Source organism: Eutrema salsugineum, unplaced genomic scaffold (assembly GCF_000478725.1).
Source record: "Eutrema salsugineum unplaced genomic scaffold, Eutsalg1_0 scaffold_16, whole genome shotgun sequence".
NCBI classification, from domain to species: Eukaryota; Viridiplantae; Streptophyta; class Magnoliopsida; order Brassicales; family Brassicaceae; genus Eutrema; species Eutrema salsugineum.
The window spans coordinates 1,662,216-1,682,202 of NW_006256858.1; the positions used below are offsets into that span (position 1 = coordinate 1,662,216).

Consider the following 19,987-nt stretch of genomic DNA (forward strand, 5'->3'; position numbering starts at 1 on the left):
AGTAGAAGAATCTATATGTATGTTACCATGCATAAATTCCTTTTTAACCCTTGTAAGTAGAAATCATTTTTTCATTCATATCTTATATCTTGTATTTTGATGATATATCTTTTAAAACCATAAAAAAATATGATAAGTTAAACTCAAGTATTATTATAGTATTGATTTATAAAAATACAATAAACCGTGATGCAAAACAAGTTTAGTAGATAAAAAATCAAGGGTTTGCTGATTAAGAAAAAGGAATGATGTGCCTTTTTCTTTTTATCAAATTTTAAAACATTAAAAACCAAAAAAAGTGGGTGTTGGACGCAGGGGGGACTGCAACTACTTTTAGAATCGAGCACCATTTCCTTCAAAGCTCCTAAGGTTTTACTTTTTGGCTTTTTGCTTCTTCCTATCCAAAGATGTTAAACCAGCACCTAATCCTGCGGGAGCACCTACGTTCGCTGCTTTCCCGTTTTCAGAGGATGCTTTCTTCTCTTCTACCTTTGCCTCCCCATTTTCCCCAATTTTCTTTGAAGAATCTGAACTGACCACTTGAGAGAGCGGTGGCATAGCTTGAACTGGAACACCACCATGGGGACGAACCAGTAGCCCCTTGGCAGCTGCTTTCTTCCTAACTTCAGCTGCAGCACGAGCCGCTCTTTCATCAAAACCTCTGCCCCGAGGTTGAGCCTCCCCGAGTACAGCCGCATTCATTGCATTATTCCTCTCACTAGCTGCTGCTGCGTTTTGGAACGCCTCTATCAGGTCTGGACGTGCCTGTTGCATTTCATTAATTTTACCAAAAACTGTTATTTTCAACTCGATTAACATCAATTGTAAACAATTTGGTGATTTTCAGCAAAGATATGCCAGAAACTAAGTTGCAAGTGAGATACCTTCAAGAGATCGATAGCCTTTTGCGTGTTGGCCGCGTTAACTGCATGTCCTTTCTGCTTTTGTGCATTTTTCTGATGCAAAACCCAACCAGGAATTTGAGAGATATAGAGAGAATGTATACATATATAGAGACGTACTCCTCAGTCATTATCGTAGCACAAACCTGAAGCTCACGCATCTCAAACGTCTTCATCCAGTTTTGAGAGTCTTTTGTCCTCGAATCATCCTCTCCCAATTGTTTGACAAGTATATCGTAGGTTTTCTTCTCATGCTGACCAACACAAAACAATTGCTTCAAATGATGAGGCAAAGTAGAGGATTCAAAAGCCTTGTACAAGTTGTAATACCTGCTGTGAGAGTTTGAATAAACCCATACTGTTGCACGCAATCGCAAGAGCGTGGTAGCACACTGCAGTCTGAATGTGTTCGGGACCAAGAAGTCTCTCATTTTTCTTCAAAGCGTCTTGAAGATAACGTAGAGCTGTGTCCATTTTTCCCATATCTTGATACATCATGGCAACATTTATAAATGTGGCTGCAACATCTGGATGATCTGGGCCAGAAGAAAGGCCAAGTAATAGCAAGGCACGGCCCATGTTCTGTAGAGCAAGTTCTGTCTGATTAAGTCCATGATAGAAAAGAGCCATATTGCCATAGCTGCAGTTCAGATACCCAAGTAAGTGACATATATCAATCCACAGAAAAGAACAGGAGCGAACTGCAAGTCCTGACTTCAAAATGTTAATCAACTGGAGTAATACTTCTAATGAATTGAGGACGAAGAGCTACATTCACTTTAGGATAGTAAAAAATGTCTCGTCCAGAATATTTGAAGTAAGTCGGATGCTAAAAGTTCGTTAGTTTCCAACTCAGATCGAGTTACAATATAAGAAAGATAGTTGATACCTGTGAGCAGTATCGGGATGGTCCAAACCAAGGCATCGTTCATTTATGATTAGTTCCTTGTGTTGCTGCATAATGGCACCAGCCATATCTCCTGCATGGTACAAAACCATGGCCAGGTACCTGAAAAGCGAAGGAAGACGAAAAAACTTAGCAACTAAAACGGAAATAATTAGATAATAACAAAAATCAAACCGAAATAGATGATCGGTGGAACAGCATTACCTGCAGCAGTTTGCGACTTCCCTGTGCATTGGACCAGTCACCTGTTGAAGTATTGAAAACGCCTCTGAAAAAAACGTGTATGATTCACTAAGCATGCCCTACAAGAAGAGATTAATCATTTTAGTAAGACAAGGACCCTTCATGATGTAACAGGCGGAAACTAAAACAACTAACGTGTAGAGCTACCTCAGACAGTTGGAGTTTCCCCATCTCAACGAGATTTTTAGCCTCAGAGCACACAGGGACTGAATGCTTAATAACAGCCCGAAGATCCAATACATCTGATGCCTCAAAAGGCGAAGAGGCACTAAAGTCATATTTTCGAGCAGCGACACTAATACCAACCTGTTAACAGAAAAAATATTGGTCAATAACAATGATTCACAGGCATTAGTAACTAAATTCTGAAAGAGCAAGAAATGTGTTTCTATAAATACCTTTTGGCAAAGGTTACGGAGAACAGGTATTTTTTTAGCTGTAGTTCTTGACAGCTCGGGCAACTCAAACTGAAAATAAGATCACATTAGCTTCAGGTAATAGACAATAAATCAAATAAGTTTAATTTGATCATGATTACTATACCTCATACTTGGCTTTGGAAAATTCCTGAATGTCAGACCACAGACTGTTGGAGTCGACCATCATATACGATGAAAGACTTTTCTTTGCAGAAGCTTTTCCTTTCCCTCTTCCTTGACCCTTTTTGGTGATAGATTGATCCTGTCCAAATTCAAGGATCAGTATTGTACCTTATACAAATCAGAAACAGTTATAGACTGCTCTAAATAACTGAAATAGCATAATTCATGAAGAACAAACATGGAACTCTAGATAGACAAACTCTGACAGTGCAGACAAACCTTCTTCTGATTTTTAGCATGCAAGCTGTTGGTGCTGGCTTTTCCCCCAGCAGCTACATAGTTTCCGAAGAAACAGTTAAGGAAATGAGAGACCGCTGCTCCAATATCGTGATCCTCTATTTCTCTTAGAATGTCCTGCATAACCATGTAAAAGTTTTAAATAATGATGCACAAAAATCAAATTTTCAAATCTTAAAATCTCCTGCATGTACCACAATATACGAGCTTGTCAACTGAGACCATAAATCTTGTTCGACCATGTTTATTGTGGTATAATTTTTACAAACTTTATAATTACCTTGAGAATGTGCTTCGCGGATCTGACAGTAATCTCATTTAGACAAAGATCCCACAAATGAGGCAAATGCTTCACTCCATTAGCAATCTGGCCATATACAGCCATTGTTAATAAAGTCAACCATGGAGATATCTAATAAAGTGATAATGACAGGTGACGAACTTACTCTTCCAATGTAACGAACATTAACACCATGAGCATGGAGTGCTTCAGTCAAAGTCTGACCATCCATTGGGGAAACTTCCAGATTGCAAAGATCTTCTACAAATTTTGGAAGTACCACATCCAAAAGGTATGAGCTAACTTTCTTCACATTTTCTTCATCAGCAGCTATCTCCTGATTAAAAAAAAAAGAAAGAAAGAGAAGAGCATCCAATTTGTTAAAGAAACATCAAGAAATGATCTTAAAACAAATCACTTATAAGCAATATAGCCTACCTCTTGTGTGCCACCTAATGTGAAGTCAGTGAAGACATTGGGGTTAAATGCTATTTCATCACATGATTTGGAACTTTCAGAAGATTCAGTTGCAGAATTGTGGGCACTGGTTTGTTGCTTTTCTGGAACAGTTTTCTGCAGAAAACTCATAGATATCAGCAACTACAATTTCCTTTAACTTAGTTACAGCTGTTCACATACATTTCAATTGAGCATTAGCAAGCAAGGATGGGAAAAAAATCTCAGCGCAAAAACAATCGGAGGATTTAATAACCGAGTTCACTTGTATTAGCATATAAATTAAGATGTTATTTTCATCATCGTAACAGAGGCCAATCCTACTTCGTATTTTGGCTGTCTGATTTTTCACATGACAAACATTCAAAGAGGGAAGCACATACCTCAGAAGTGGAAGCTCCGTTTTCCTCTCCGTGGATCAATTCATCACCAGCTTTAGAAGTATCAACACTAACATCAGAAGGATCAGAAACACTATCCGCCCCTTCATCAGTCTTGCTTTTAGATTTTGATTTTTCAACAGCTTGGACCTTCATCATGAAAGTATATTGTCAAAGGAAAACTCAAAGGAATATGTTTCTACGGAATAGAGAATATGCACCTGGCAAAATGATGTGATCAGCTCTGGTCTTAGGACACAAAAGCGTGACTCTGGACCCGTATAATTGGCATCACGGGGTGTCACTCTCATCAAGTCCAAAAGATAATGCCTGTTATCACTCCCAACAATCCCCTTGCACTCTACTGGTGCAGCTAACTTGAAGACATTTTCGGAAGCATCAATAACAGCATGCTCCTTTATATGAAGAAGTTTTGCAGCCTCTAGCACCTGATGAAGGAATAAATCAGGAATAAAGAGTTCTCCTAGGCAAACGTAGTCATATAATCAATTACATATAATAAAAAATGTACACATGGATCAGTAGTACAACTATCACATTAGTGCCTACAAAATTCAACAGCAAGACAGACTGTATATCCATTTACCTTAGCATGAAAATCTTCATTCCAACATATTTTCTTGCCATTATCGACTGAACCATATAAAAGTGCATCGGATTTATCCCCTTGAAGGATGCCTGGTAGAACACTCTAGAACACAAATGAAACATATTGCAAGCTATTAAAATATACACAAGCAAGATACAGATGATCTCAAGAAAAGGACTTGGGAGGTTCAGTGTTAGTACAAACCTGAGCAACAACCCTATGACCTCTGTAATCAATTATAGCCATTGCCAGATTATATAAGCCTGGGACATCTGCTTCTTGATATAACTTTGTGCCTTTTAAGTCGTTGTTTGCAGAGGCATACGTTGCCTGCTCATTTTCAACAAGGGGCGCTTCATTACAGTTGTTAAGCTCTGCATTATGTTCTCCATCGCAGGTTCCTTCTGTGCATGGAAGCTTTTCTGACGAGGACACTTTCTCAGTCACCGAAAGATTACTTGATGGACGTTTCTTGGATAGCTGTTCAATGTCGGCATCAACAGCAAAACTGAAAAAGATATTGTTGTGCACATACCTACAACAGTGGAACAATAACATGTTTTCAAATTTGAGACGCTAATGCAAAAAAATTAACATGTTAACATCTAAACGCTCCAAATCGTTTTTCCATGTTTTAGCAAAAGCGAATCATTTAACCGACAAAATTTCATGGCAAGAGTGGGCTAAAAACAATAAAGCATATGAGTTGACAGTAGAAAATCAACGACAAACACTGACATGTGCAGACACTCTGGATCAGTTGGATTTATGGGTGGTATACATCGGCTGATTACACCGATTGCTCCATTAACCGCCGCATCGACAAAGTCAGACGACACTTTGTAAAGAGCCCTGTCACGTAAGATCCTGCAAAGAAGGAAATTTTCAAAATGAAGCAATCTACAAAAGTAACAGGTTTCCAAAAGAAAAAATTTCACGCTACCAAAAAATCGCTGTAGTCTAATATCACATGTACCTTTCTTGAGGAGTAGTGTGAGGAAACTCCCTGCAAGATTGCAACTCTTCATTCCAATCTCTTTGCATACCAATCAGCTCACTACCATAGGAAATGGTCAATGCTTCTTCCGCTCTCGCTGCATCTCGCTTGTGATCTGAGCCAGATACATGCCTATGCTCAGATATAATAGAAGAATCTTATTTTTTACTGTATTTTTGTGGGAATGGGGAGCGAAGGCCACTTAGTTTTAATTTCCTTGCATATCAACCACATACACACAGGAACTTCTCTTTTCAAGAAAATAAGTATGTAGTCGATAAACAAGCAATCAATTTTACAACAAATTACCAATATATTAATTTACATAAATTAGGACAAGAAAAATCGTAACGAATCTCCTAGAGCGAATTATTACTTGGACTTTAAGATGCAGTTACAAAGCGACGTAGACAAGAAAGGGACATCGAGGATCTACTACATATTATGAAACTACGATCAAGGCAAAGCTTTCTTTAAAATAAGGTTTTTTTCAACTTCAACCGCACTACTCCTCAGGGGGCCATATTAATATCTCAGAACAACTATCAGTCCTTATAACTGGAAATATGGAGAAACGTTCACTAAAAGAACCAGTTGAGCTGGCCTCAAAAGGACAGCCAGTCTACTAAAGTACATTAGGGTACAGAACGCAAAAGCAAACGGCAGTAAACAAGTTCCATCTGTCCAAAGTTGATATGAACTGAAATGCAATTAAAGTAAAACTCACCGGGAACGGGATACGATCTAAGCCATGAGTGTGGTGGCAAAAGCGATTGAACATTTTCAAAAGGATGTGCAGAGGCTTTCTTTTCCATGACCTCGCGGAAAGCTTCGATGTAAAAGGAAAAATAGAAGATGTGGATGCTAACTATCAAGTCATAGAAAAGATAAATAAATTCTAAGAAGAATCACATCTATAATGGTTCCCACCTTTTTTAAACTTAGAGCTAAGTTTTTGCAATAATCCAATAAGAGTGGATGTTTCGAATCCAGATTTACTCGGCCTTGGATCGAGAATATTCCCTGAGCTAGAATTAACGTAAAACGCCTTTGTGGTACCCGTGATGCAGTATTTGTTTCCTTCCAGCGTCACAACATCCAAATAAATTAAGTCTCCTACAAGCCTGTCATAAAGAATTCATGAGATATAACATAAACAATAAACTTATGACTCTACAAATTGTCAAAAGCAGCTGATTTATACCTTCTGTGGCTTGGGGGAGGATTGAAAGAGGAGAACACAATGCTCTCCACACATTTGATCTCTTCCGATGGAGAATTTATCAACTTCCTGAGAGAGCTAGGTACATCTTCCATGAAACCCAGACATTCGAGCTCGGGGCCGTTAGATTTTGGTTTGTCTGTTTCACAAAAGAAGCAAGGATTATACTCTTCACAATGGAAACGCAAGACTATTAAAGCAAAAAACCATTAAGAATAAGATAAAACCTCCAGGATTCTGAACTTTGTTCAGTGCTGCGTCATATTGCAAGGCAAGCGTTGTTGATAGGGAAGAATGAAGTGTCGAAAGCGACAAGAGATCTCTAGCACGGTGAACATGAGCCCTGATCGATCTATCATCATATAACGCTGTAGAAAGATACATATCAATCAAGTCAACTGTCAGAAATTGATTTCAGACTATAAGAAATGAGAGAAAAAACGGTCTTAGCATACCTGCAATCATTTCCAAGGAGCAACCACCAGTGGTGATGTCAGCTACTTCAGAGATCTCATTGTAATCTTCCAGATGATGGGTCTCCCCATCCTTATTGCGGAGCAACAACTCATAGCACGTGAAATAACACGTCTCTGGGGCATCAAGGAGGAATTGCCTAATGTCCATCACTGAATCTCCAGGGTTTAACTGCAAAACAGATCCATTGGACCGATTCAGTAACTCAAACCAATACATAAATCACTGAAGGATTCGAAAAATTATGTGAATTTCTAAGATTGAACCAATAGTTAATAAGCAAAAAAAAAAAAAACTCACCTGTAGCTCCATTTTACCGCCACTTTGTGTTTTGACAGCAACAGGGTAAAGACGAAGTTCACCTGTGAAAGCCAAGATAATCTAACGCTTAGAGCAATACGGAAGAGGGTGTAAATGAATCTGCTTTGCTTAAGACTTAAGAGAAAACTACACACAGCAAATGATATTATACACGATTTGAGTGCTTCCTACTAACCTTGCTTGGGTTGGGCATCGTTAGTTTCTACTTGCGATTCGGTTTCCTCAGCCTTAGGAAGCGGGGGAGGAATTTGATTAGCTTCAGGCACGGCAGCTTCAACAACACTGGCGGTTCCATTATCGGGAGCAGGAGCAGATGCAGGAGCATCGGGTTGAAGGGCAGGCTCAGTGGAACTCGCGGCAGAGCTCTGAGCCGCTCTCTTGGCCTTCGATTTGTTCGACTTCCCAGCCATTTTCACCTAGTTGGAAAGGAACGAGAGAGAGAGAGAGGAGTTAAGAGGAAATGCGAAGGCAAATGATCGAATAAGCATGCGAAAATGATTGAATTAGAGAATCTGATTCAATTGATGGAAACAGAGGAGAAGGAGCAATACAATCCAAAAAGGGGAAAAAGTCGCGGATAGATATAAAATCAACGGCGAGATGGAGAAAGACCATTAGCAAGACTAATAAAAGGTTTAGTAGAGGATCTGAAGAGGATTAGTCTGAAATACCTTGAATGGGATGACGGCGGCGACGACGGAGAGAGCGGCGGAGTAGGAAAGAGATGAGGTTTAAGGAGGGTTGAAGTGAAAGAGGCGGCTGATGATTTTCTGACTCCTATGTCTTAGAGCTGAGTTAGTAGGAGAGTCTGAGAGAGACAGAATCAACCACACTCCCTTCGGGCTTTATTTGTTGGGCCTTTTCCTGGGCTTTTCTTTTTTTAACGCGGGAATGATACACGATTTATTGCAAATCGTCTGAAGTTAAGGAAGTTTTAGATTCCCCCTTAATGATACTTAATCACTGACCACAATAGATTATGGTATGGCTACGAGAATTGAGAAACCGGTGAGAACAACCGTAGAGAAGGTGTCTATATACGGGCTAACCCGTCTCATTTAGTCTGTGGCGGGGCCAGCTCACTAAAATATGTGATCTTTAATATGATTAGTCTTAATCCGTTCCGTTTTACAAAGTTTTCTGGTGTATCTGTAACCGTCTAAGCCTTTTAATTAAGCATATTCTTCTCACCTATATGAGTACGAACTTTTGTTTACGTGTATCTTTTGCTTTCTAAAAGTACATAAATGTTTATATACGATCAATAAAACATAGAATATTAGCCACATTATAGTTTTGATATAGTATCATTGTTATGAGAAGATTTCATATTAATAAAGCAGATTATGCCATAACCGGTAAGGAGATGTTTTGTATCAACAAAGCAAAGACGGCACATTTTAATTTTTGAACTTTTTGTCACTATTTTCTACACGTCTATAGCTTTATAACTGTTTTTTAGTTCTATTTTCAACTGTTGCATGTATTATCTCTTAACTTCTTCTTACGAACTAACTATTCAACCCACTAAAACATACTATGTCCTATACCCCAATCTCTTATCTTGCTACTAATTTAATGTGTTAATTTGTTTTCTTCTTTTACCACTGTCCTATATCTTGCTAAAACATACTACATGTCCTAATTCCTTTACTCCATCACTTACTACTGGTCAAAAGCTTTGTACCGTTTTATACCTAATAACACCAGTGAACCGTAGAAAGTATTAACTAAACAACGCAAGTTGTCAACAGTTGGGTTTTATGGATGTTGTAATTTTGTGGGCTTGATCCATTGATCGAAGACTAGAACTCTACAAAGAGTGGGAAACACACGGAGTAAGCGTGGGGGTATTTGGTTGTGAGGTAGGAGAGAGGTAGGAGAGAGGTGTGTAAAGGCATGAAATGACAACCCCTTCTTCGTATATAAAGAAGCATCATCCCTTTGCATCATGCATCATCTCATTACCTTTACTGTTTACATGATGATGAAAGCCACGAGTGTTGTTGGGTTAGCAATGGCACTGCTCATGACCACAACGGTTCTTACCATAGTGACTGCACAGCAAGTGGACCAGCAACCACCTCCACCGATGTTACCAGAGGAAGAAGTGGGAGGATGCAGCAGAACATTCTTCTCGGCGCTGGTGCAGCTGATACCGTGCAGAGCAGCAGTGGCTCCATTCAGCCCCGTCCCACCCACCGAGTCGTGTTGCTCTGCCGTTGTCACACTTGGCCGTCCTTGTCTTTGCCTTCTTGCCAATGGACCTCCACTCTCTGGCATTGACCGCTCCATGGCTCTTCAGCTTCCTCAGAGATGCTCTGCTAATTTCCCTCCCTGCGATGTCATTAACTAGGACGAGTTCTAGGACCGGCCTATCTATCTGTTTTCTTTTCCCCTCACTTACCTTTCAACTCTAATAAATACGCTGCTTAGTGTCCTATGTTCCCAGATTTCTAAAACATTAATAAAGATATGAGAATAAAATCGAAATCTCAGTCATTTCAAAGCAACAGATCCACTGTATCCCAACTGATACAGCTCTATTTGCACACAGGAATTTTCTTAGGGGGGAAGAAAACAAATCCAACCCATACCAACAATTCAATTTATCAGCAATCTAAAAACTTAACGTTATTTTTTAATAGGAAAGCAAAAGCTCAGCCTGGGCTGGGTGGGGTAGGAGATAGCTCATGATTGTGCACATCACGCTGATTAGTACTTAGTAATACGCCTTCCTGGGATTCCCCTGTAGAAGCAATTGAGCGAAAGGTGAGTAAAGAAGTGCTATTACAAAAATAATGGAGCTAAAAGATAGGCAGAAGTACCAGTGGATTGGGTCTGTGTTTGTAACCCAGCATCATTCGCTTCTTGTACTGCTCGTATATATCATCCTCAGGCTTAACCTCTCCTGGAGCAGAAGCCCCAACTCCCAAGTTGTTTGTCTTTACATCGCCCGCCATTAAAGGATCTGCCATACCCTTTCTCGAGCTTCCTATACCTTCACCTGTAATCCACTCCTCCAATTTTCTAAGCTCCTTGTCTCCATAAAGGCACAAGATACAGAAAGAAACAACGGCACAAGTTTACAGATAGAGCGAGGCAAGTAAGCACCTTCTTTCCAACCCATTTTTGACAAAAGCTTGTGTCCGACATTATCTGCTTGAATCTTAGCCTTCTCAGCTGCCTCCTTTGTGGCTTTTTGTGCAGCTGCATCGTTACACTTTGCAAGGAACTTATCTAGCTCCTCAAGTGGGATATAATCACCCATGTGATGACCTCTCTTTCCAGGGTCTGTGGAGGGAGTTGCTGAAATAAAATGTGGTCGCCGATAAGACATCACAGCTGCCTAAAATCAGAAATAGCAACAGGATTCATTCTCACCAGATGGGCCTTGAAGTGAAGCTGGCGGAGGCATTTCATCTTTTGACTGCCTAGGACGTCTCATCTTCTCTTCTTGAGCAGCCTTCTTCATGTAAAATTCCATCATTGATATAGGGTCTGCACCCCTCGGCGCACTATAGGAGTCACCTGCAACTTAAGACATATGTAACCACAAGCAAAGCTAGATACCAATAATAGGAGGGAACCTAGGCAGATACAAGGCTAACTGACTTACTGTTGCTAGCTCTTGGAATTGATGCCTGAGCAGATCTAGAGGAAGCTCTAGGTTCCTCAGGAGCATCATAGAGAGCTGAAGCAGGGATCTGATAACCTGTTTGTTGCTGAGCTGGCTTTTGCGAAGTGATTGCTGTTGTGGACGTCCGCGGGCCAGCATCACCTGGAAAGATAAAACGAAGGAAACCAGCATTAAGAGTACACCAAGATGTGTTAGCCGAACAAGCAGCCTCACATTATACCACATGCTACAGAGCATATATAGATTCACATTATAGAAAATTCTAGATAATGTTTGGAAAAAAAGAATTGAGACATATTCTTTGCACATGCTCAGCTAAACATAATTTGAAAGAAATAAATAAAATCAAGAAAACCAGTTGCATGATTTTGGTCATATATAAACACAAAGGTGTGGTGTAACAATTACCACTGTGAAGTACACCAGATTCCTTGGTTTGTGAGATAGTTTTTTCCTCTTCAGACAGCCTGAATGCATAGTACTTGTACTCCGCACAGCTCTCGTCAAAAAGAAATCTGGTTGGAAAACAGGACACACGATACATAAGGCAAGCAAACCCTCAAGAAAACCCAAGTACCAACTTAGTATGTATACATATAACAGAGCGAATTCAGAAACATTAAACTGTAAATGCTCCAAAAGAAATGATATACATACTTAAATGGTGTATCCCCAGGATTCTTCTGCCGTGTAATATGCTCAAATGGCCTTCCATGTTTAGCAACAAAGCTTGCTAGTTTATCAGCAACTTTCTTCACAGTAGGATCACTGGGCGAAGGTGGTGCTGCACATCACTTATAAAACTGATTAATACCGAGTCCATGAACAACGAATGCAAATCACTCTTGTAGCAGGCGTGGCAGATATTCCAAATCTTTCCAGCAATTGGATTGTTGGTTAAGGAAGACACTGCATTTAAGCAGACAATTAAATCTCCAGACTGTTCTCCCCTCTCAATTCAAGAGAAAATTGCAGCTTGACCAATAAAGACATACACTAACAAGGACGTGGGCTTCTGAAATCTTAGACTTAGGACTAATAGGCCTACCTCATTTTAGACACATAAAGACATGCACTCTAAACATTATATGGCGTATTAATTCCTAACCCTCCTGGAGCGATTAGTAAACAGAATAGAAAACACCTTACGAGGACACGGAACCATAAAACACAAAGCCAAGTACAACCATCGCAGAGACTCCCAGAAAGACCCACTCAAACGCAGATATATTTATATAAATAGCCATTACCAACATCTGACAGTTTCGTTGACTTTAGGGATGTGTCTCCCTGCTCCAACTTTTGACGCTTTGCAGATCCAAAGCCTTGATCAATGTTTGTATCCTCCTCATCCTCATCATCCTCCGTACCAAGCTTTACAGGAGGTGCGAGGAGCTTAGACTTTTGTTTCAAGCTGAAAGCAAGCTTACCACCTTTCTTCTGAGCATCATTGGACTTTAATCCAACGGAGCTTTTATTAACAGAAGGCCTAGGATTTGAAATCCCAGATATTATCTTCACAGGCTTAGAATCCTCTACATGGGAAACCTTATCCTTCTCTTTATCTTTCTCCTGTTGAAGCTGTCGAAATCTTTCCATGAACGACCCATCATTCACAAACATGCTAGGAGGCGCTCCTTTCTCCATTGCCAACGAACGAGCCAAGTACAATAGCTATATGGAAGTCACTGTTCGACAGATAAGCTCTCAAAGTACTTTAGAAACGACTTTAAACTCCCTTCAAATTCTTAAGCAAATTACGATACAAGAAAAATACAAGAGCAAACTAATTCTTCCGATAGGATTCAATAGAAGCAAGTACTTAAAGGCGCATAATTGTCCTGGATTCCATCGAATTAGAAAATCAAAATCATATCTATCAAACGCCTAGGATATCAAGATGAAGGCAACTAGTGGTGGAAAATCAAAATCTCAGAATCTCAAATCAAGCCTCGGAATTAACCCAAAAAAACCCAGAATCAGCTAAGAGCGAGAAAATAAAAAATTGAAGAAGGTACAGGAAAACCTAGGCTACAACAATCAATCGAGTCGGAAGCAAACGAAAATAATAAAATTTAGATCCAGAGACGACAATTGATTCAGCTAAACAATCGAAAAAACACAAAGAAAACAGAAAAAAAGCGATCTTCTCACCTGCGTCGATTACCGCTCTCAAAAGTCGTCGGAACCAGTGGGGCAACACGGGAACGGAAAGCCAATGATCGGAGGAATTGAATTGGAATCAGAAAATTGATTTGTCGTTCGTCTCTGATAATCTATATATATACACGTAGGAGGCCCCTATTTGTTTGTTTTTTTCAATTCGATACCTAAGGTTTCTTATATTGTAGTATGGGCCCAAAAAGTTTTTCCCATATTTTTCAAAGTTGTTTTCTATTAAAATTAAAAAGTAAATGACGAAAATTTAATTAAATGATACTTTAGGAACTAAAAAGAAAATTAATGGATCAATAGAACAGACTTTATTTTGTGGGCACATATTTTCTAGAGTTGTTGAAGTTAAAACTTAAACCGCATGAAAACTATAACCGCATGATATTTTTCAAACATTTTGTAGAATGATGTTTTTGTGATGTCAAACATAAGTTTTTTGGCTTTGAATAATTGATAATTCATGCGTAGAATATAATCCAATGACTATATAGTTGAATGGACTTCAGATGGCTGCCAAGATTCGAAGTACTTAGTAGAATAAAATGTGTTTGATTAGAAGAGTTTAGTAGCGATTTTCTTTTAGACAGCAGAGAATAACTTTATTCTTTTCTTTGGGTTTTAAATTTTTAATATGAGACATACAGATATTATTCTAGAAAACAAATAAAAAACCAAACATGACAACGAAAGAATGCCAAATACAGAATCACATTTCGGATTCAAACCCGATGTTCCAAAATCCTTCAGGAGTCATTGGAGGAGCGTATTTGTAACGATGCCTCGACACACCTTCATGATGTTCGCATCTCAAGCTTTTACCATTTCCTTCATTCTCAGGAAGAACAGCATCATAGAATTTCTTGCATTGCTTACACTCTATCCCTTTCAAATTCTCCCTCTCAGCTTTTTTCCTAACAGATTCCACATGCTTGAAACCTTTTTTACTCGTCTCTGCAACTTGAATTCGCTGCCTTGATGGACTCGGTTTAGGATTCATATCCTGTGTCTCCTCGTCTGAATCATCTTTCTTATCAGCATCCTGAACATGTTTTTCTTCCCCAGCGACCCTTTTGACATTCTCAATGGGAGTGTCTAGAAAATCATCATGAGGATCATGGCCTCCAGGGGATTGCCGAGACCTTGTGTCTCTCCAAATGGAAGCTGGGCGCTTTAATCCGCTTAGCTGTAGGGATTTTGCACCAGAAGAAGGGTCACTTCTAACACCAAGTGACCGCACAATGGGTGAAATGGAAATAACTGGTGTCTTCACCGTTTTGATTGTACTCTCTTTCTCACAGCTGTTACTCGAGCCAGTACCGATTCTCACTTTGTCTGCGTCTTCAGCAGTTTCTGAGTGTTTACTTGCAAGAGCTGTTATACAATGAGAAGAAAAAACATCTGGATGAGTTTACTAATGCTAACAAGAAACCTGCAGCTGAGTCATATGACTGATTATAAGCAAGTAATTTAACACGAGAATTGAAGTTAAAAGTAGAGCCAGAGACTGCTATTACTTACAACTTGAGATGGCTGGTTTCTCATGTTGTTCCATTTGGTTAGTCTCATCCTGAAGGTGGCTTTGCAGAAGAGCACTGTCAGTAGTGAGACCGAACCTTTTGCAGAGATAATTATATTGGGACTTCAGCTTTTTGTAAGCAGTGAGGGTATCTTTTCTTTTCTTTATCTCCGTAGCTAACTCAAGTGATTTCTCCTCACTCTGACAACGTAAAGCTTCTAAGTCAGCCAAGTCGCTTCCATGTTTGACCTGCATATTCATATCACCAAGTTCATCCCCAGATGCCTTTGCTTTCCCCATAACCACTGTCTTTTCTTTCTCAAGATGTTCAATCTTTTGTTTACACTCCAACATTTGCCTCTCTGTCAAGTTGAGTTTACCCTGCAAAACCTCAAGAGCCGTCCTTCCTTCCTCAAGCTCATCAGTTTTCTGCCTTAGCAGCTCTTCTAGTCTACCTACATTCTCCTCAAAAACCTGCAACCTAGATGTCAATCTTTGTTTCTCTTCTTCAAGGCTGCTTACCTTGTTTTCGCTCACTGCGGCTTCTGTAGACAAAGACTCCAGTTTCTTCAGCAGATTCTCAATCACCAAAGTTTTCTTGGAAAGTTCCTCTTGCAAAGAAGTCGCCTTTACCTTAAGGCTCTTCACTTCCGAAATCAGCATTTTTATCTCATCATCGCTGAGCTCACCAGAACCCTTAACCTGTAACACCTGGACCAACCTAGTGTGCAGTTCTATGCTATGCTGAACTTGGTTAGACCTTTCCTTCGACTTCCGTTTCAAACGAGCAATGTAGTCTTCTAAGCTCTTCACTAACAAAGGCATAGAGACAAGCTTATCGAGTTCTTTAGATAGCTTCTCCTTGTCCTCGATCAAGGCCTGATTCTCAGCCTTAATGTGTTGATTCTCTAGCTTAAGCTCCTCGATCTGTGATGACATAGCTTTCTCTCTCTCTTTCCAGGCATCAGGACGAGCATCTGAAAAAACCTTCTCGAAGGCTTTGGATTTGGATTGAAAGTTTGGGAATAACTGGCTACAGAAGATGTACTCGATCTGAGATATTCTGTCCTTAGCTTCCTGGATTGTCGCGACCATTACGGTGCTGAGACCAGAGATGTACTTGGCTTCGATAACATCGACCGTTTCAGCTTCCATCTTCATGTGAAGAAAATTAGCTGCAATCAAAAGCGCAAATGAATCAGCAAAGACCCCAGGATTTAGGGTTTCTACTACCCAAATCATTTCGATTTCTTACAATTCTAATCATTTCTTCTACAAATCGAGTTAATATCTACTTAAATTCCGATCCAGTTTGAGATCTACAAAAAACAGCCTTCGAGAAAACGAATAAAAGTAAACTTACGATTTGGAAATGAAACCCACACGAGGAAGATCGAAGAAGCTTTGCTTGATTATGGAGAAGATAAGGAGTAGATGACTAATCATGAATCGAGGATCCAACTTTTAGATTTTCGCGGTGTGTTTCCCTCGATAATTTTGGAATTTTCGCGCGCCGGGATAAAACTTATAAATTCAACTTTCAGTGGAGGCTTACCCGAGAAGCTTTGCTGGGAGACCCGACCCGATTATAAGTTGGGCCATAATTTGGCAGGAGCGGACAGCTCTCGAACGGGTACAGGATCAATCCGACCGTAATTTTGGACCCAAAAAGACGGTGCCATCAATTCATTATGATTATCCCATTCAATTTAATTTATTTACTCATAAATATTAAAATAATGTGAAAAAATGGTAAGCATTCTAAAATGATTAAAATATCTTGATCTGGAAAAGTACTACTAGGACCACTTGTCTTTTCGTTCTTTTATCAATAATAAGAAGAAAGCACATTTGCATTGTGTGATACACACCAATTTGATCTACAAATTATTTCAAATCATTTTAACTAGATTTTGAGAGCACTACTAGTTTTTCCGAAGTCCACATTTTCCAAAATTTATCTTCTTCTAGAAAGTGGACTTTAAATCTAAATTTGTAGATGTTTTGTAGATTTTATGTGAATTGATTTAAGTATTTCAGTTTTACATTTTGTCAATAGAAAAAAATTACAAAATACTGAAATTGTTCGGGTCCGTGTAGTCCGATACGGCCCATAGACTGGCGGATTTTATTTAATGAAAAAAAAAAAAAAAGAGATGTAATTAAATAAAGCTGCAACGGTAACAAGAGAAAGCCACGTGCACTTGGCCGCTTATCTGGCTTGTAACGTTAACACTAACGGTTACATTCTTCTTCTCCTTTTCTTTCTCTCCAACCAACAAACAACAAACTCGCTCCTCTCTCTCTCTCTATCTGCCTGTGTTTTCTCTAATGGAGCCTGCTCAAATCGATTGGAAGCGAATCGATTCTCGTTTTGTTGAAGACGTCTTCTACGAACACATCCGAGCTCCCAAATGGGTTGATTTCTTGGCTCCAAACCATTTAGACTCCATTGACGATGATGCTTGGTTCTGCAAACCTGGTAACAATCTCTCTCTCTCCATTTTTCTCTGCATCGCTTTGATGTTCTTTACTGATTTTGGCTTCATTTCTATTCAAGACTGTAATCATCCCAAGAGACCTGAGGATTTCCTCTTAACGCCTAATTCTTCCAAGGTTTTGCTTCTCCTTCTTCTTTATTTTCTTGTTTCCTCAACAACAAGCAGGATTGGAATTTACGGTTCACTAACGCCAAATTTTCTGTTTTGAAGTGTTCAGCTCTGAGGGATACGAGTGAGATTCTAGGAGTTACGGAGCAGAATCAGAGGTACCTTGAGATGCTTCTTTAATTCTCTTCTTGAAATCTCTAACCATAGTGTTTTGCTATGGCCTTTGAATACTTTTTATTCACAAGCTATTATCCATTGGCTTGTAGGAGGAGAGGACATGCTTTGTCACCTTCTACTTCAAACAACCAAAACAGTGAAAATCAGAATCCAAACTTGGCCACGCCTCCAAGCCAACAAGCAAAATCATGGCGAGCAGCGCTTAAGTCAACTTCGGTCAAGAAGACGAATAAAGAAGCACCGAGACTAAAGAGCACACAATCAGCTAGAAATCTATTTTCAGGGAGAGACATACTTGGCCACATCTCAGAGTTCTGCTATGAGTTGAAGAGATTGGCCACTAGGGTAACTGAGAGAGAAGATACTGAGAAGTCTCAAGTGAAGGAGATTCATCAAGTGGGTGGAATAATAAATCAGCCTTATTCTGTTCATGACTTGGAATTGAAAAAGGAAAGAAAGCCATTGCTCGAAGTAAGCAAAGATAAGGTCCATGATTCCACGGATAATAAAGGAAGCACCTTTAAAGAGAACCGTAGAAGAAAGAAGTAAGTTTTTTTGCATCTTTGTGAAATTTGTTTATTTGCGAAGTGAGTTTAGTACTAACTTTGGAGTTCTAATGAGGATTTGCAGGAGAGTGGATGATGCTGAGAATATTCCAGTCTCTCTTAATGTGGAAACTGTAAATATCAAAGGAGAGGATTGTAGAAGAAAGAAGTAAGTTTTGCTGCTTCCGCATAAACTTTCTTAACATGTGTTGCAGTACAATGATATGCATAAACTTTGATGAGTTTTAGTAACTAAGGTACTAAATTTGGGATTCTGTGAGATTTTGTAGGAGAGTGGATGATGCAGAGAACATCCCGATCCCTCTAAAACTGGAGAATGTAAAGAACAAAGGACACGAGCGGTTGCTGCAAATCAGAACAAACCCACCATCTCCTCAGTGCTTCTCGGAGAACCGGACAGCTTCTTTGAAGGCCTTTAGGGCCAAAACTACGGTATGAAATCACATAGCTCTCTTCCTTTTCCTGCTAAAAAACAGGCACATACGAGCTTGAAGTCTGAAAAGAAAGACCCTTTTAGTCAAATCCTGCAAACATCAAGAAAGTAAAAGGAACTTAAAGAACAAATTTGGGTGTTTTTTGTGTGTGGGTATAAACAGGAAAAGGGAATGGTCGAAGAAGTGGTGAAGAGAAAGGAAGAGGAGGAAGCAGAAGAAGAGAAGAACAGAAAGAGTGGAGAAAGCAACAAGGAAGGGAGAGGCTTGGACGTTCTCTGGTTCCTAAAGCCTTGCACAATGGCCAACTAAAAAAAACTTTTCATTATCACCAATTCTTTTTCTTATATTGATTCATTCTTTTGTTAATTTCATTCTAGATATTCAACTGTAACTAAGGAGATGATGATGATGATGATGATCTTGATCAGATTCGACATGTAACTCAGAGCAATTTATCAATTTCACTTTTACATACAATAAAATTTGTTTAAATAAAGAGTTAAGAGAACAAAAAGAGGGTTTAGATCCATCTCTAATTATTAAGATCAACAACAACAACCAAAAAAAAGAACCTAAATCTCCCCCCTATCATCGATCTCGAATTATCCCAAATCGAAAACATATACGTACGTGATCAACACAAGACAGAGAGAAACATGAGATATGTAATATCTACAGAGAAAGAGAGAAGGTAAGAAGAAGAAGACGAACAATTTAAGAAGGACGGCGAGAAGAGGAGAAGAAGCAATCGAGAAGCCTAGACCAAGCAATTCTGGCGCGAGGAAAGAGTCTCCGGCTATAAACCCTTCCTTCCATTCCCATCTCTTCCATCGTCTCAACGAACACCGTCAGACATCTCACCGGCGGTATGTACAGCGTTAACGGCGCCGCCGAGAACGCTATCGTGAAGAACAGCTGTAACATTTTTTATCTTTCTTCTTGCTTTTTTTTTTTTTTTGAGATCGCAATTTTGATTTTATAAGTTATTATTATTACTACTACCTAACAAAAATGAAATAGCGTAAGAGGATTGATTTGGAGGAGATAAGAAGATCGGTTTCATCACATGTTACATTCTGTTTACAGCTCCCAACTTTCCAATTTTTAACTTTATGTTTATCTATCTCATATGATTCCTGCCTTTTCTAGTATCTACTCCTGTATTGTAGTTATGTTGGGCCGACACTTTAAAATTGAGAGTTATTCGATATATTTATTTACCATACTATATCTAAATGT

General features: G+C 39.3%; 6 protein-coding genes across 10 annotated transcripts; 2 read left to right on the plus strand and 4 right to left on the minus strand.

The window, feature by feature from the left end:
- Nucleotides 1-132: 132 nt before the first annotated feature.
- On the minus strand, nucleotides 133-8,419 carry LOC18021573 (clustered mitochondria protein). The gene is made up of 27 exons (XM_006403775.2): nucleotides 8,303-8,419; nucleotides 7,807-8,047; nucleotides 7,611-7,672; nucleotides 7,292-7,481; nucleotides 7,064-7,204; nucleotides 6,819-6,975; nucleotides 6,545-6,738; nucleotides 6,342-6,443; nucleotides 5,594-5,729; nucleotides 5,356-5,484; nucleotides 4,822-5,152; nucleotides 4,615-4,719; nucleotides 4,229-4,456; nucleotides 4,011-4,157; nucleotides 3,610-3,744; nucleotides 3,338-3,508; nucleotides 3,172-3,258; nucleotides 2,874-3,008; nucleotides 2,596-2,733; nucleotides 2,451-2,519; nucleotides 2,200-2,358; nucleotides 2,014-2,111; nucleotides 1,792-1,911; nucleotides 1,233-1,542; nucleotides 1,049-1,156; nucleotides 885-956; nucleotides 133-765 (listed from the first exon to the last, which is right to left on the minus strand). Exons 2-27 carry the CDS (start codon nucleotides 8,039-8,041, stop codon nucleotides 373-375), a joined length of 4,152 nt encoding a protein of 1,383 aa, XP_006403838.1. The 5' UTR covers nucleotides 8,042-8,047; nucleotides 8,303-8,419; the 3' UTR covers nucleotides 133-372.
- Nucleotides 8,420-9,546: 1,127 nt separating this feature from the next.
- On the plus strand, nucleotides 9,547-10,118 carry LOC18021575. The gene has a single exon (XM_006403776.2). The coding sequence runs from the start codon at nucleotides 9,583-9,585 to the stop codon at nucleotides 9,985-9,987; it is 405 nt and encodes a 134-aa protein (XP_006403839.2). The 5' UTR covers nucleotides 9,547-9,582; the 3' UTR covers nucleotides 9,988-10,118.
- Nucleotides 10,095-13,523, minus strand: LOC18021574 (SURP and G-patch domain-containing protein 1-like protein). 2 transcript variants are annotated; one of them, XM_006403777.2, is made up of 9 exons: nucleotides 13,426-13,523; nucleotides 12,522-12,959; nucleotides 11,929-12,055; nucleotides 11,680-11,786; nucleotides 11,251-11,412; nucleotides 11,016-11,162; nucleotides 10,746-10,940; nucleotides 10,460-10,638; nucleotides 10,095-10,380 (listed from the first exon to the last, which is right to left on the minus strand). In XM_006403777.2, the coding sequence occupies exons 2-9, from the start codon at nucleotides 12,916-12,918 to the stop codon at nucleotides 10,354-10,356; spliced, it is 1,341 nt and encodes a 446-aa protein (XP_006403840.1). In that variant the 5' UTR covers nucleotides 12,919-12,959; nucleotides 13,426-13,523; the 3' UTR covers nucleotides 10,095-10,353. The 2 variants fall into 2 exon arrangements, with proteins under 2 accessions (XP_006403840.1, XP_024013472.1); XM_024157704.1 differs by having other exon boundaries at nucleotides 11,016-11,168.
- A 538-nt stretch (nucleotides 13,524-14,061) lies between these two features.
- On the minus strand, nucleotides 14,062-16,459 carry LOC18021577 (protein gamma response 1). The gene is made up of 3 exons (XM_006403778.2): nucleotides 16,326-16,459; nucleotides 14,965-16,137; nucleotides 14,062-14,817 (listed from the first exon to the last, which is right to left on the minus strand). Exons 2-3 carry the CDS (start codon nucleotides 16,121-16,123, stop codon nucleotides 14,153-14,155), a joined length of 1,824 nt encoding a protein of 607 aa, XP_006403841.2. The 5' UTR covers nucleotides 16,124-16,137; nucleotides 16,326-16,459; the 3' UTR covers nucleotides 14,062-14,152.
- A 796-nt stretch (nucleotides 16,460-17,255) lies between these two features.
- LOC18021576 lies at nucleotides 17,256-19,316 on the plus strand. Its single transcript, XM_024158070.1, has 7 exons — nucleotides 17,256-17,444; nucleotides 17,523-17,578; nucleotides 17,674-17,729; nucleotides 17,838-18,293; nucleotides 18,379-18,462; nucleotides 18,584-18,746; nucleotides 18,911-19,316. The coding sequence occupies exons 1-7, from the start codon at nucleotides 17,294-17,296 to the stop codon at nucleotides 19,055-19,057; spliced, it is 1,113 nt and encodes a 370-aa protein (XP_024013838.1). The 5' UTR covers nucleotides 17,256-17,293; the 3' UTR covers nucleotides 19,058-19,316.
- On the minus strand, nucleotides 18,466-19,814 carry LOC18021578. 4 transcript variants are annotated; one of them, XR_002900301.1, is made up of 2 exons: nucleotides 19,460-19,706; nucleotides 18,466-18,809 (listed from the first exon to the last, which is right to left on the minus strand). XR_002900301.1 is itself a non-coding variant. In XM_024158072.1 (2 exons), the coding sequence occupies exon 1, from the start codon at nucleotides 19,670-19,672 to the stop codon at nucleotides 19,463-19,465; it is 210 nt and encodes a 69-aa protein (XP_024013840.1). In that variant the 5' UTR covers nucleotides 19,673-19,814; the 3' UTR covers nucleotides 18,466-18,779; nucleotides 19,460-19,462. The 4 variants fall into 4 exon arrangements, 2 of the variants coding, with proteins under 2 accessions (XP_024013840.1, XP_024013839.1); XR_002900302.1 differs by having other exon boundaries at nucleotides 18,466-18,838; XM_024158072.1 differs by having other exon boundaries at nucleotides 18,466-18,779; nucleotides 19,460-19,814.
- Nucleotides 19,815-19,987: the final 173 nt, after the last annotated feature.

Excerpts from the sequence above, each read along its gene's own strand:
- LOC18021573 (XM_006403775.2), bottom strand. The coding sequence starts at position 8,041 with ATGGCTGGGAAGTCGAACAAATCGAAGGCCAAGAGAGCGGCTCAGAGC. Across the intron at positions 5,485-5,593 it reads CACACTACTCCTCAAGAAAG|GATCTTACGTGACAGGGCTC; the intron begins GTACATGTGATA and ends CCTTCTTTGCAG. Across the intron at positions 2,734-2,873 it reads ATGCTAAAAATCAGAAGAAG|GATCAATCTATCACCAAAAA; the intron begins GTTTGTCTGCAC and ends GAATTTGGACAG.
- LOC18021575 (XM_006403776.2), top strand. The coding sequence starts at position 9,583 with ATGCATCATCTCATTACCTTTACTGTTTACATGATGATGAAAGCCACG.
- LOC18021574 (XM_024157704.1), bottom strand. The coding sequence starts at position 12,918 with ATGGAGAAAGGAGCGCCTCCTAGCATGTTTGTGAATGATGGGTCGTTC. Across the intron at positions 11,787-11,928 it reads CCTGGGGATACACCATTTAA|ATTTCTTTTTGACGAGAGCT; the intron begins GTATGTATATCA and ends TTTTCCAACCAG. Across the intron at positions 10,381-10,459 it reads AACACAGACCCAATCCACTG|GGGAATCCCAGGAAGGCGTA; the intron begins GTACTTCTGCCT and ends TTGCTTCTACAG.
- LOC18021576 (XM_024158070.1), top strand. The coding sequence starts at position 17,294 with ATGGAGCCTGCTCAAATCGATTGGAAGCGAATCGATTCTCGTTTTGTT. Across the intron at positions 18,294-18,378 it reads GAGAACCGTAGAAGAAAGAA|GAGAGTGGATGATGCTGAGA; the intron begins GTAAGTTTTTTT and ends GAGGATTTGCAG. Across the intron at positions 18,463-18,583 it reads GAGGATTGTAGAAGAAAGAA|GAGAGTGGATGATGCAGAGA; the intron begins GTAAGTTTTGCT and ends GAGATTTTGTAG.
- LOC18021577 (XM_006403778.2), bottom strand. The coding sequence starts at position 16,123 with ATGAAGATGGAAGCTGAAACGGTCGATGTTATCGAAGCCAAGTACATC. Across the intron at positions 14,818-14,964 it reads GAAACCAGCCATCTCAAGTT|CTCTTGCAAGTAAACACTCA; the intron begins GTAAGTAATAGC and ends ATTGTATAACAG.
- LOC18021578 (XM_024158072.1), bottom strand. The coding sequence starts at position 19,672 with ATGTTACAGCTGTTCTTCACGATAGCGTTCTCGGCGGCGCCGTTAACG.